The sequence below is a fragment of the Phascolarctos cinereus genome, unplaced genomic scaffold (genome assembly GCF_003287225.1).
Source record: "Phascolarctos cinereus isolate Bilbo 61053 unplaced genomic scaffold, phaCin_HiC Scaffold_5;HRSCAF=322, whole genome shotgun sequence".
Classification (NCBI taxonomy): Eukaryota; Metazoa; Chordata; class Mammalia; order Diprotodontia; family Phascolarctidae; genus Phascolarctos; species Phascolarctos cinereus.
This window is the reverse complement of record NW_027555958.1, coordinates 117,950,474-117,962,966: the sequence shown is the minus strand read 5'-3', so window position 1 is coordinate 117,962,966 and position 12,493 is coordinate 117,950,474. Positions and strand designations below refer to the sequence as shown.

Here is a 12,493-nt window from a genome sequence, read left to right as displayed (position 1 = left end):
CCAGGGTCACACAGCTAGTAAATGTCCTGGGCTGGATTTGAAATCATGAATGTGAATCTTCCTGACTCCATGCCTAGTTCTCTATCTTGAGCCAATTCAACAGACATTCATTCAACAGCAAATTTACTTTAAAATATGACTCAATTCATTTAGCAACAGAGCTGCTTTCTCTCCTTCAGTCAGAATCATTTCTAAGTTACCCAGATAATTCTGTTTAATTTCATGCTTGTGGATGCTTTAAATCTGATTACTCAGGCCAGGCCCACCCAACCAAAATGAAACTGAAACAGCTTATAGCAATTTTACTAGATAGAGGAGGGAGGGAGGGAGGCTTAGGATGTAGGGTGCAATACTTCCTTTTCCTCAGATCTAAGATCCAGCCAAATTAACCTTCCCTGTTCCTCACACATGGTACTCCATCCCCCATCTCCTTACCTTTTCACTGGCCAACCCCCAATGCCTGGGATGCACTCCCTCTTCACCTCTGCCTCAAAGAAACCCCCTTTTCCTTCATGATGAAACTCAAGCACCATCTTCCACATGAATCTTTTCTTGATACCTCTTAATTGCTAGTGCCCTCCCCCACAGCTACATTGTATTTTAATCTATGTATTTATTCTGTACATATGTGTGTGTGTGTATTACACACACACACACACACACACACATATATACATATGTATCCTCCAATTAAAGGGTAGGGGGTCGCCACAAGTAAGGTCTTTGAGAGTGGAGATTATTTCATTCTTCATATTCATATCTGCAGTACCTAATTTAGTGTCTGGTAATACATGCTTAATAAATATATGTTAATTGATTTATTGAAAAGGGGATTAAAATATCATCCAATTCAACTTTCTCGGATGCACATATTCTCTTTTTTGGGAAGGGATACATATCTGCTCTTAGAACAGAATATTTCAGTGAAAAACAGAATAAGGAATACTTTGTTTCATTATTTTTAAAGAACCCCCTTCACTTTGATTTTAGGTATTTTTTAAAAGACCCCTCCCCATGTAACTAGTACATCCAAATTGTACATAACTAAGTAATTGCCCCAAATTGTCTCCTGTTTGTTTTTATTACAGTGTTTATTCCTCTCTTACCATCCTGTAATACTTGATTCTATCTTCATAGTGCTACAGTCACAGAAATGAAGATGACTGGGAAAAATTAAGAGTTTTTCCTCTTTGCTTATGTAAGGGAAACATATGATGTGATGAAACAAACCTTATTTAATTCCAAAATGAGAGTCTGAGAAGGTGTGCAATCTGATCATAGGAAGCAAAAAGGTTTAACAGAAAGGTCTCGGGACAGATTCAGTGGGTCAGCCTTTATTACTTGTAACAAAGAAATCTTTCAAGTCCTAAAAAATTTAGAACTGCAGAAAATCCACCCCAGCCCACCCTAGTCCTATGGACAGGAGGCAGCATCTAGCAATTGACTACTGAAGCTCTGTGTTCTAGGTAGGATTATTTATCAACGATTTTGTTTTGTCTGCTTTTTGAATGGGCCAAACCCAGCTGTAACATTTGGGGACAAACCACATCTTCAATCAACAGAGGGTTTGCAGCACTCTATTTGAAAACTTCCCTCCCCCTGCAGAGATAGAGTAATTAACAGACCATTAAGTCGCTACTGCTCTATTGAGGGGGATTCCTTGCAGGTCATTTCTTTGAGAACTTTTGTTCTTGAAGGAAATTACTGGATTGTTTTATGTTTAGAACACCGCCTGGTGAACCCTGGTGCTGATATGCAGAGTTTCAGCAGCTCAGGGGACAACGGGGATGGGAGGGCAATCACTTGCATCCCATTAAAAAAAGATCTTCTCCCACCCCCTTCTGCCCCAATCTCAACCCTGTCTTATTTTTTTTTTTCGGCAGTTCAAAGAAAAACGATTTGCTCATTTGGTAATAAGTGATGAGGGCATGAATTACTGAGATACTCCCAGACTTCGTGTTCATCTCAGTGTCAATAAATCTCTAATCTATTGCCCTAAAAACTAAGTCCGGCCGCAATTGCTGCCTTTTATTTCCATATTAATCAAAGGCATCTGCAACGCTCCCACTCTTGTTTGCAGAGGGACCGGGAAACAAGCTAACAAAATAAGGGTGAAGGGACCGAGTTCAAAGCGTCATCCCCCAAGGCTGGGTAGGAAAATCATGATCAATACTGCAGAAACACCAGCATCAGCATTGCTGTTTGATTCTCTCTGTGTGCGTTCCTGTGTATTTGAATTAATATAGCAATCTTTCCTGTTCACTCTTTCCAGGTTTGGGGAAAGTGGAGGTGGTGTCTTCATAAACTACAGGGGTAAAAATAAAACCTTTTTAAAAAGCTCTTCTTCGTAGGTAAACAAGAATATGTAGACAGGAGGGGCACCTAGTTTATCTGTAGAAAGAGGAAGGGTTTGGCATCGGCCAGATACGGTTCCTATGGCTGCGAAAATGTCAAATACTGACTGAAGCTAGGGCTACTCAAAGCCAAACTAGTAACGTTAAAGTCACTTCTACTCACTAGAGACAGCTTAGAGCGGTGGGATGCCCATAGGTTTTATCTTCCCAGAGATGTTAAAGTACAGCTTTCCACTCTGTGCTTAGATCGCGGTGTCGGGACGAGAGTTAGTGAGGGCCGTGAGGGCCGCGAGTGCTTGAAGTCTCGGAGGTGACCGGGCACACAAAACAACCATGAGGTACTGGGAAAAGTGGTTTGGGTATGGTTTATAAACTCTCAGAGAAGAACTCCAGACCAAAATTTCCATCGGAGTCAGGAAGGGAGGGAGGGAAGGAGGGAGGGAGAGGGAGAGGGAGAGAGAGAGAGAGAGAGAGAGAGAGAGAGAGAGAGAGAGAGAGAGAGAGAGAGAGAGAGAGAGAGAGAGAGAGAGAGAGCAAGAGCGAGCGCACACCTAGCTCCATCCTTACTTTCGTAGTAAGAGCAAGGCACCCACTAGACCCTTCATTTGCCTCTCCCCACCCGCACTGTCCTCCCTATGGTCTCCTTGGCTCTCTGAGGTTTGAGGTTGGAAGAGACGGATTTTGGAGAGTTGGTCACTTTTTAGGAAAAATTAAAAGAGAAGGCACTTGGGCCACAGGTAGACTAACAGTGGGCCAGGGTTGGTGGTGGTATGTTTGTGGTGACAGATACCATCCCTCCCTTTCTCTGTGATCCCCGATGGATGACAATGTTGAAGAGAAATAAGTATAAGGACATGGAATTAAATCCCATTTTCCTACTCTTATCCCAAATATAGATTTTTATAAACGTTTTGCAAAATTGAAATACATAATCATCACAGATCACATATACATGGTATTTTGCACTTTACAATGTAAATGTTCCGAAATAGCCTGGAAGGGGAGAAGGGGAAAGGAATGAACGGATTTCGAACATTCTGTCCTAGGTTTTCTTTCGCCATCCACATTATTTGAGCTACTGAGGTTCTTTTTATTTGTTTTGATAATAAAGGTGTTTGACCCTTCTTCGTTGTCTTATTCTCTCTCTCTCTCTCTCTCTCTCTCTCTCTCTCTCTCTCTCTCTCTCTCTCTCTCTCTCTCTCTCTCTCTCTTTCTGTCTCTCTCTCTCTCTCTCTCTCCAGCATCTCCTTTCAGGCAATTCTCCCGGGGGCCATTTCCTATTCTAGGTAGCCCTGGATGGGAGAGACAGAAGGTTGAACATGGATCCACTATGTTACTCAGGACCTTCTTTGTCCCATCTCGGTTTGCCAGTAACCAGTAACCTACAATCCTTGCTTGCTCGACACAACAGCAGCCAAACCCAGAAGACTAAAGGAAGACTTGACATAGTCTGGGCAAATCAGCCCAATAGGTTCGGATTGGGCTGCGCCGGAATGTAAACTTGGTATTTACTTCTCTCAACTGGGAGGAAGGTATTCGATATTCGCGGCAAGCTTTTCAGTGCCCGAATATTTTCTGATTGTAAGACTTCCTCGCTCCATCCCCTTAACCCCTTTCCCCATAAGACCGTGCACACAAATGGACGCACACAGACAAACAAACACATTCACAATAGCACTCACACTCTCACTTAAAATTCACACACACATAATTCTCCCGATTGGGTTTCCCGCAGTAATGGATAACTGGACTCAAACCCTGGAAAGGCATTTGGTGCTACTATGTCTAGCCCGTAGACAGAAAGCCTCTTTTCCTGCTGTCCTGGTCCAGGGAAAGCTCCCAGGGACGAAATGAGGACTCCAAAGTGGGAGCAACTACAGCTGCTGAAGTACCCCACTCACTGCTTGCTTCCTCCCTCGTTCACTCCCTAACCCCAGTCTCCCAGGCTCGCCCTACACCCTTGCCCCCAGCCACTCGGAAAGTTTGGAAACCGGAAAGTCGCTTTCTCTTAGTAGCGAGGGGCCGCAGACTTGCAGTGGAACCTCAGAACTGCTTAGCCGGAAGCCCAATTCGATCAACAGATGAGGAAACTCTGTATGCACATATATGCATATATCACTGTGTATGCATGTATATATGCGTATAACACACACATATAACATTAGGACGTATGTAGGCATGTGTAAGCGTGCACATGCGTGTGTTTATGTATGTTAATGTATATATGTATTGTTAACTATCGTGTGTGCATGTGTGCCTGAGTGCACCCATTAGTATGTGTACATTATTTCCCATAAAACAGTAAATGGACAATTCATAGGTATTCTATTTGTCAATATTTATATGCAGGTGCCTGTTCAACATCTGTTTTGGGCGAATGTTTTCTTACAACATTCTTCCTCTCGATTGTTATACCGTGATTGCTCTGCTGAGGAAAATGAAGCCAGAAGCCTGGGTGCTGGTGAACAGCCAGACTCCGAGTCCACCAATGCGGCTGGCTCCTCTGGAGCCTCGGTCACTTCTGGCCTTCGTTCCAAAAGGCATCATGTTTATCCATCTTACCAGGCCCTCTTCCCCCTTTTCCATCCCTTCTCCCTCCTTTTTAGCAGCTCCAACGTAGGGCAGTGCAGGCACTGGCTAGGGAACAAGTCAGGGCCTTATCCAGAGGGAGATTTTTGTGAGTGACCAGTTTGGCAGAGTCTGTCCCACACAAGTTGGAGGTAGTATTGATTTGTAGGTCCGGATCCAAAGAAAATCTTGTAGGACCTGGTCTAAGGTCTAGAGGCACAGCCAGCAGGGGTGTGAGAATAGGAATAGCTCTAAGGGTAGGTAACTGCAGGCATTGCAGAATGAGCGAGTCCCCTAGCGTGAACAAGTTTTCTTTGAGCTCTCTTTCTGGGACGGCAATACAGCAGGCTCCACTTCTACTTTGTATGCCCGGCAATTTTTTTTTCCTGGCACATAGTAATTGTTTACTAACTTGCTGGGAAGCAGAGGCCCCTCTGCCCAACCATCCCATCCTCTACAAGGAGGTCTGAAGAGCTGGACCTGCCCAGGGAATGAGTTCTCCACAGCAAAGTGAATGGAAGTGACTGGAGGCTGTCGGATGCTAGCAGCAGAACCCAGGGGAAGGACCTAGAGAGGGATCTCCATCTCCTGTGTCCCTGGACCCTGCTGTGACAGTGACCACAGCTGTAACACATTCCCCAATAGGACCTCCAGCTGTTTCTTGGAAAACATACTAACTCACCCATGTCTAGATAGGAACCCAAAAATTTTGCAACCCAAGTTTGTGCCCCTGGGATTCCATTCTAGCTGGAGAGATCTGGGGGGATAGCATCAAATGGAAATAAGGAAGTGTTCTCTTTAAGATACATTTAGATATATAGATTCATATACATGTTTGTACATAAACAGTTCTCTTCTTTATATACATGTACATATATACATAAAATGCATGCTCTTCAATATATACATTTGTATGTATATATTTACATATGGTTATTTGCCTATGGTGTGTTTTAAACACTTTCCTAACTGAGCAATGGATGGGGTGAACCTGAAGATGAGAGAAGGAAGGAACAATAAAACAATAACTATGTGTTGGGTGGGGAGGTAAGGAGAGGGCCAGGGAGAATAAATGGGAAAGAAATTGCTCTGGAGCTTTTTGCAATCCTACCTGTGCTCTTAATAGTGGAGTTAACAGTCCTTCCAGTCCCTTCTCTGGGTGGGAGTTAGTAGTCCTTCCTCTGGGGGGAGAAATCTATGTGCTAAACTGATAGAGCAAGAGGAGTTATGAGGATTCCCTAGCATCACTCCTAGAAAAGTTCTGTCCCTGTTGATCAGCTAAAAATGTGTCCTGTTGAAGTTGAGAGATATAACAAAGGAACCAAAACTTTTGTCTCTGGGATGGGATATTCTAAAACAAAAAACAAAACAAAACAAAACCAACCACACTCCTGCCTGCCTGACTTTTACAACTCTAATCCACACTTGAGCTGGTATCTTTTCCCCTCTGTCTTTGAAAAGTCAAATCACTTGTACTGATAGGTTTGAAAGTCTTTGATTTCCATTCTTCACTTAAAAACAAAAACAAAAACAAAGCATGGCTTAATTTGGGATGCGTATAGTCCTATCATCATGTTCATAAGATCATAGATTTAGCCATAGGTGTTTATGGACAAAGAAGTAAAGCTACTTAGAACTTTTGAAGTAAGGAGAATTGGTATCATTGGTATCATAAATACTTTACTGCATTCAAACTGGTTTGGAATCCTTCTCATCTCTCTTTTTATTCTAAGGATAATGCCAAGTTATCTTGTTCCTGAGATGATTCCATTGAGAATTTAATATCTTTAAATTGCGGAAGTAAAAGGTACACAAACCTGTGTACCAATCCACCCTACAGTAGGTATTCATGCTGAACCCACAGTATTAAGTTCTTTTTCTTAAAAGACTGATATGAAAGTTTGTTGTTGAGCCTAGAGAAATCTGGGAATATGGCTCACATTCCTTTTGCATGTTTCACAGGGTTTTACTTTTCCCTTAAGGTATTTTTACTTTCCCCCTTCACAATCTAACCACCATCTGCCCCTAACTACTATCAAAGTTAAGAGCCTCACAAAAGAGGACAGCAGCTCTGATCATCTGCCTCATTTTTATGGGAACTGTGACAACTTTGAAAGTTGTTCCTCACTTTTCAGATCAGCTCAGGAGTCCTTCCCAAAGTCCACCCTGTTTCTCATCTACTCCCAAGGCTCTTCCTATCTAAATTAGCCAAGAAGCTCGCCTTTCAGCTGTTCTCTTTAACAGCTTACCGGCTCATGGGAATTTAGGGAGCTTGGTGGGATTCTTTATCCAGCTATAATAGCAGTAGCCGGGCAACCACTGGAGTAAACCCCTGGTGCAGAAGAATACCACTGAGTTGAGAGATTGTTTGTTTCAAAATCATTGACTTAACTGCTGAAAGAGCATAGGACTACTGAAAAAGCACAGGACCAGGGCCAGCCAGAGAGACCAGAATTCGAGTTCTAATTGAGTCACTGACTAGGTCTGTGACCTTGAAGCAAGTTGCTTAAAGTCTCTGGGCTTTAGTTGTTTAAAAAACAAGAGGGCTGGATTACGTGATCCCCAATGTTCCTTCTGGCTGGAGCATTCTAGGATTCAATGAAACCAGTAAAGTTTATTCCTAACTCTCCAGGTGACCTATATCCTGTTTGTCTCTGAAGACGAGGGGAGAGGACCAAGGCCATGCAGACACCTGCAAGCAAATCTCAAAGAGGCTTTTCAAAATAAGACAGAAATGAGCTGCTTTAGTGAGGGAAAGAAGCCTATTTTTCTGATTAATGAACCGCTCCCCCTTCCTCTTTCTAGATAATAAACTCACAGGGAAAGGCTCTGCGGTTGCCTTGTGCTTGTTTCAAATAAATCCTCAGCAGCTCCTTCCTCACCCAGTGAAATGAATCACCCAAGGGAAACAGACTATTATTCCCCCATTTGTCTGTCTAAACCCAATGGATACTCTCCCCCCTTCTTCCACCTCCAGTCCTCACTATATCCTTCACCCCATCCCACTGACTCCACAGGCGGCCTTTGGGGATGGTAGGGAAGCCAGAGACCTTCAGACCCACGTCAATGCAGACATCCTTTGGTTTCTCTGAAATCTGTGTCATTTTCTTATTAAATTAAAAAGAAGAAAGAAAAAAAGAAAAAAGAAAAGAAGAGAAGAGGAAAGGAAAGGAAAGGAATAAAAAATGTCTTACATGTAAGCTTTTTCTGTAGCAATTCCATCATCTTGCATGGAAATCTTAATAGGGCAGAGAAAGCGGGGAGAAAGTTCTACAGAATGAAGAGGAAGGGAGAGAAGAGGATGGTACAGGAGAGGAGGGAAAAGTGGGAGAGGAGAGGAGAGAGAAAGAGAGAGAGAGAAAGAGAGAGAGAGGGAGAGAGAGAGAGAGAGGGAGAGAGAGAGAGAGAGAGAGAGAGAGAGAGAGAGAGAGAGAGAGAGAGAGAGAGAGAGAGAGAGAGAGAGAGAGAGAATATTATTTATATGTCATCCTGAATTTATTGGGGGATATTCCATGAAATTTAAGTGAGAATTTCAGTGGGAAGCAGGGCAGGGTGTCAACTGTGCAATATCCAATGAACGCTATCTCTATATTTCCTTAATTCTCTAAAAATCATTCCCCAAGTAAAGCTCACTCTCTACCTTTATTAAAAGAAAAAACAACTGATAAAAAGGGAAGGTGGGAGGAAAGAGGAAATTGTTCAGAAGGAAAACAATACTTAATGCACACTATTTGGCTATTCCCTTCGAAGAAGGCATCTACCTCTTATTTTGCCCTCCAGGCCCTCAATGGGAGGGGGAAAAGAAGTTAGATTCCTGCTATAAATCAACAAGACAGGGGAACTAGGTGACTTCTGTGGTCATTAGAATTAACCCCAGAACATCATTTACAGAGGGGAGTTTTATTCTCTTTTCTCAGGAGAATAAACTGCTGGGGGTGGGAGAGGATTGGTAGGAGGTATGGGTGTGGGGGTGTTACAGTTCTAAAAATATAAATTAATTTTTAAATTGAGGGAAAACACTACAGACTGGAGTTCCAATCTGAAGCATCAGCTTTAAAGTAGAAAAAAGTTACTTACAGCTTTCTTTGTTTTCTCTGTTGATTGTCAGCACAGGGTCCCATATTTGCCATTCTGCCTTTTATTTCTGTCACTTTAGTACTCCAGTTTATTATTATTTTTTTCTATTTGATGAGGTGGCAACCTTACTGTGGGGACAGAAAAAACTCAAACAGCATTAGATCACAAAAGAGAGTCTTAAAACAATGCCCAAAGAAAATTGAGGATTATATAACACAGAGAGAGATGATATATGTATGTATGTATATATATAATACAATGCATATTTTTGTTATTTGTGGGGTTATATACATGTATGTGTATATATGTGTGTATATTTGTGTGTGTATATGTCTATATCTATATCTATCTATCTATCTATCTATCTATCTATCTATCTATCTATCTATCTATCTATGTATCTATCTATCTATATCTTAGTAGTAGTTGGGGAGTTCATCTACTATCAGTTCCTTCTATACAAGGTCATTCCCTACATGGAATTAGAGAAATTATAACCCCTTCACTCACCTCTTCCCCACAAAATGAACACACTCTTTCTACCTTTATCTTGTCCCCTTTTTTCCTAAAATTTAAGGCAAAGGCAAAGCCAGAATTTTAAATTTTTTTCCATTTTATTTGAAATCTCATCCAGAAACACTGGTCAATAATAAATATATCCATAGTTATCAAGAATATATAAAAAATAAAGACACCCATTGTCTTTGAGGCCCTAACAAAATATTTCAAGCAAATGCCCAGGAAAACCAAACCAAACAGAACTCCAACCCCCTCAAAACAACACAAAATGAATCAAACACCCCAATGTTTTAAAATCTGATAATACCGATTGCTCTCCTGTCAGAGCCGACCCTGCATGCACAAGAGCTGAGCAAGGGAGATAGGGCCAAGGAGGAGTGGGAGTGCGAATGCGGGGGGGGGGGGGGCTCCCAGGCGGCTGAAATGCCTGCCCCTACAACTGCCAGCAGAGTTCATATTCCGTCGGAGGGGTGGGGGAAGGTGTGCGTGAGTGCTCAAGAGTGTGAGCTTTTTGCACTAGATGCCCCCGTTTTCGTTTCAAACTGCCACAGACGAGACTATGGAATACTTCAGAGAATTCACTAGTAAATCCTTGTTACAAGGAGTGAGGCACCAAGGCCAGGACATAATAAACGAGATTCATTGAGAAGCATGCAAGCATTCTTTTGACCTATGTTCAAAGGAGCATCCACTAAGAAGTCAAGCCCTGGACCCCGAAGAGGAAGAGATCCCGAAACTGAGTTTAGCTTTAAAGGAAGTTTAGGAACCTGTGGATAGTACATACAGTAATGATCAGAATTGCATCCATTTCAATGAAATATATACATTGCCTTTTCACATTAGGGGTATTTCTCTCTCTCTCTGTCCCCCCGCCCCCCAAAGTAAGAAAACAGAGCCTGAAGATCCAACTAGGACATTACCTTTTCAAGGCCGATTTTTTTTTTCACTACCCTCATCCCTGTTTATACAACAAATGCAGTTTTGACAAGAGCATGTGGCAAGTGGCTTCAATGGCAAAAAGAAGCATGCATGCAAACACAGGACGTCTTGTTCGAATCCCCCTACACCACCACGGGTAGATTTGTTCCCCCCTCCCCAGTTTAAAGTGTTTTCTCTGGCATCTCAAAGGGCGTCCGAGGTTCAGGGTGTCTCCTGCGCCTCCAGTCATCGGTAGCTCCCCACCCCGCCTCTTTCTTGAATCCTCTCCAGTCTGGGGGCCATGGGTCACTTGAGCAAGTCCTTGGATTCCGCGGACAGGCGGGCCATGTTGGCCGTGGTGAGGGCGGACAGGTGCGGCGGCGGGGGCATCTGGCATATAGTACAGGGGCACGGCAGTCCGGCCCAGTGCTGGAAGCCGCTGCCAAGCTGCAGGGCCGGAGGTGTGGACGGGGCTTTGAGCAGAGAATGGGGCGGCCGGATGGTACCAATCCCGGGGAGGGACGCTGAGAGTGGTGAAGAGGTGTTGGTGGAAGAAAGAGCGCTACCTAAGATGGGGTGCACCTGGTGCACAGCACTGGCCGCGTGGGTTGGGTGCCCCGCAGAGTGCCCGACAGTCCCGCAGTGGAAAGCGGAGTGATGCCCCCCATAGATCTCGCCCACCAACCTCTTCATCTCCTCCAGGGAGCTGGTGAGCATCAGGATGTAGTTTCTGGCCAGCAGGAGTGTGGCTATTTTGGACAGCTTTCTGACGGAGGGCCCGTGGGCGTAGGGCATGACCTCTCGAAGTCCGTCCATGGCGAGGTTTAGGTCATGCATCCTCTTGCGCTCCCTTCCGTTGATTTTCAGCCGGAGCTGCTGCAGGTCCTGCTCTGAGAGCTGCTTTTTAATTTTGTATTTGCTGCTCTCACCTCCCGCTTTAGATCCGCTGCGGGAGAGGCCTTCCCCAGACATCTTCTGCACCAGGTCCCCCTGGGTGGAGGAGACCGAGTTGAGGCGGCTATCCTGGTGGTGATGGTGGTGATGGTGATGATGGTCTCTCAGGTACATCTCATCCATGTCCGGAGAGGAAGCTCTGCTGGAGACAGAGCTTGAGTCAGAATTCATTTTATTAGAGGAGATCCCTGCTATCAGAAGCTTTTTAGGGGAGAAGATGGCAATCAAAGTAAAGCAAATCAGGTTTTTTTTTTTTTTAAATCCCAACTGCACAAGAACCCACTTCTCCGCTGCAAAACAGAAGAAAAACGGAGGAAACTCTTTCCCCTCTTCTCTCCCTCCCCTCTCTCTGGTTAGTCAGTCTTTCCTGGACAGCTAGTTGGTGTGTGCTTGAACTAACCTCACGCTGAAAAAGAGGGGCTTTTATAGAGCTGCCGCAGAGAAAAGAGACAAAAGGAGCCCTCCTATCTATACTGGTCTGGTTAGGATGACGTGCCATCATTCAGGGCGGTGCGCTTTGACTGTCCCATTTAGCAAGGACTCCTATTCATATTCATTGTGGTGCCACCCTGGGACACCTCTGCTATGGACCGTCAGGAGCCAAGGAGACACAAAACCCTTTGATTGACACACTCACCGCTCTGCGTTCACGCCTTCTTCTTAGTTTTTATTTTTTATCTCCCTCCTTCCCCATTTCTTTCAGCCCCGTTTCCAATTTCTCTAGCCGAATCACACGTAACAGACCAAAGAGATAAAAAGGAAAATTGGAGGGGACTGGATCACTCTATTGAGATTGAAATTTAAAGAACAAATAAATACAAACACTAAACAAAAACAGGTTCTCTTCTCCACCAGCGGGCAGTTTTAGGGAATTGTCTAGTGGGTAAAAGAGGTACAGGTTTGAAAGGTTTGAGCAGCAAGGAGTGAAGCAGAGCTTCGGTGGTGTCTTGCGTATCGTTTTGGGTTTTTTTTTAAAGTCTTTTTTTCAACCATTTTCTAGAAAATAGGTTCTGTTCTTTTTTCTTTTCCTGATATTGATCTTCTGTTCATTACTCCCCCCCCCCCCCCCCCGGCCCGGACCTTCTAATACGGAATTTGTACAG

General features: G+C 43.8%; 1 protein-coding gene and 1 long non-coding RNA gene across 2 annotated transcripts in view; one reads left to right on the top strand and one right to left on the bottom strand.

The window, feature by feature from the left end:
* LOC110203543 (uncharacterized) overlaps positions 1-5,635 on the top strand; it is a 46,470-nt gene extending 40,835 nt beyond the window's left edge. Inside the window, exons 2-3 of the long non-coding RNA XR_002322988.2 lie at positions 2,601-2,692; positions 3,596-5,635. This is a non-coding gene — a long non-coding RNA (uncharacterized LOC110203543). The remainder of the gene's footprint in view (positions 1-2,600; positions 2,693-3,595) is intronic.
* Positions 5,636-10,611: 4,976 nt separating this feature from the next.
* OLIG3 (oligodendrocyte transcription factor 3) lies at positions 10,612-11,667 on the bottom strand. The gene has a single exon (XM_020980051.2). The coding sequence runs from the start codon at positions 11,559-11,561 to the stop codon at positions 10,743-10,745; it is 819 nt and encodes a 272-aa protein (XP_020835710.2). The 5' UTR covers positions 11,562-11,667; the 3' UTR covers positions 10,612-10,742.
* Positions 11,668-12,493: the final 826 nt, after the last annotated feature.

Coding starts and splice junctions, on each gene's coding strand:
- OLIG3 (XM_020980051.2), bottom strand. CDS start 11,561: ATGAATTCTGACTCAAGCTCTGTCTCCAGCAGAGCTTCCTCTCCGGAC.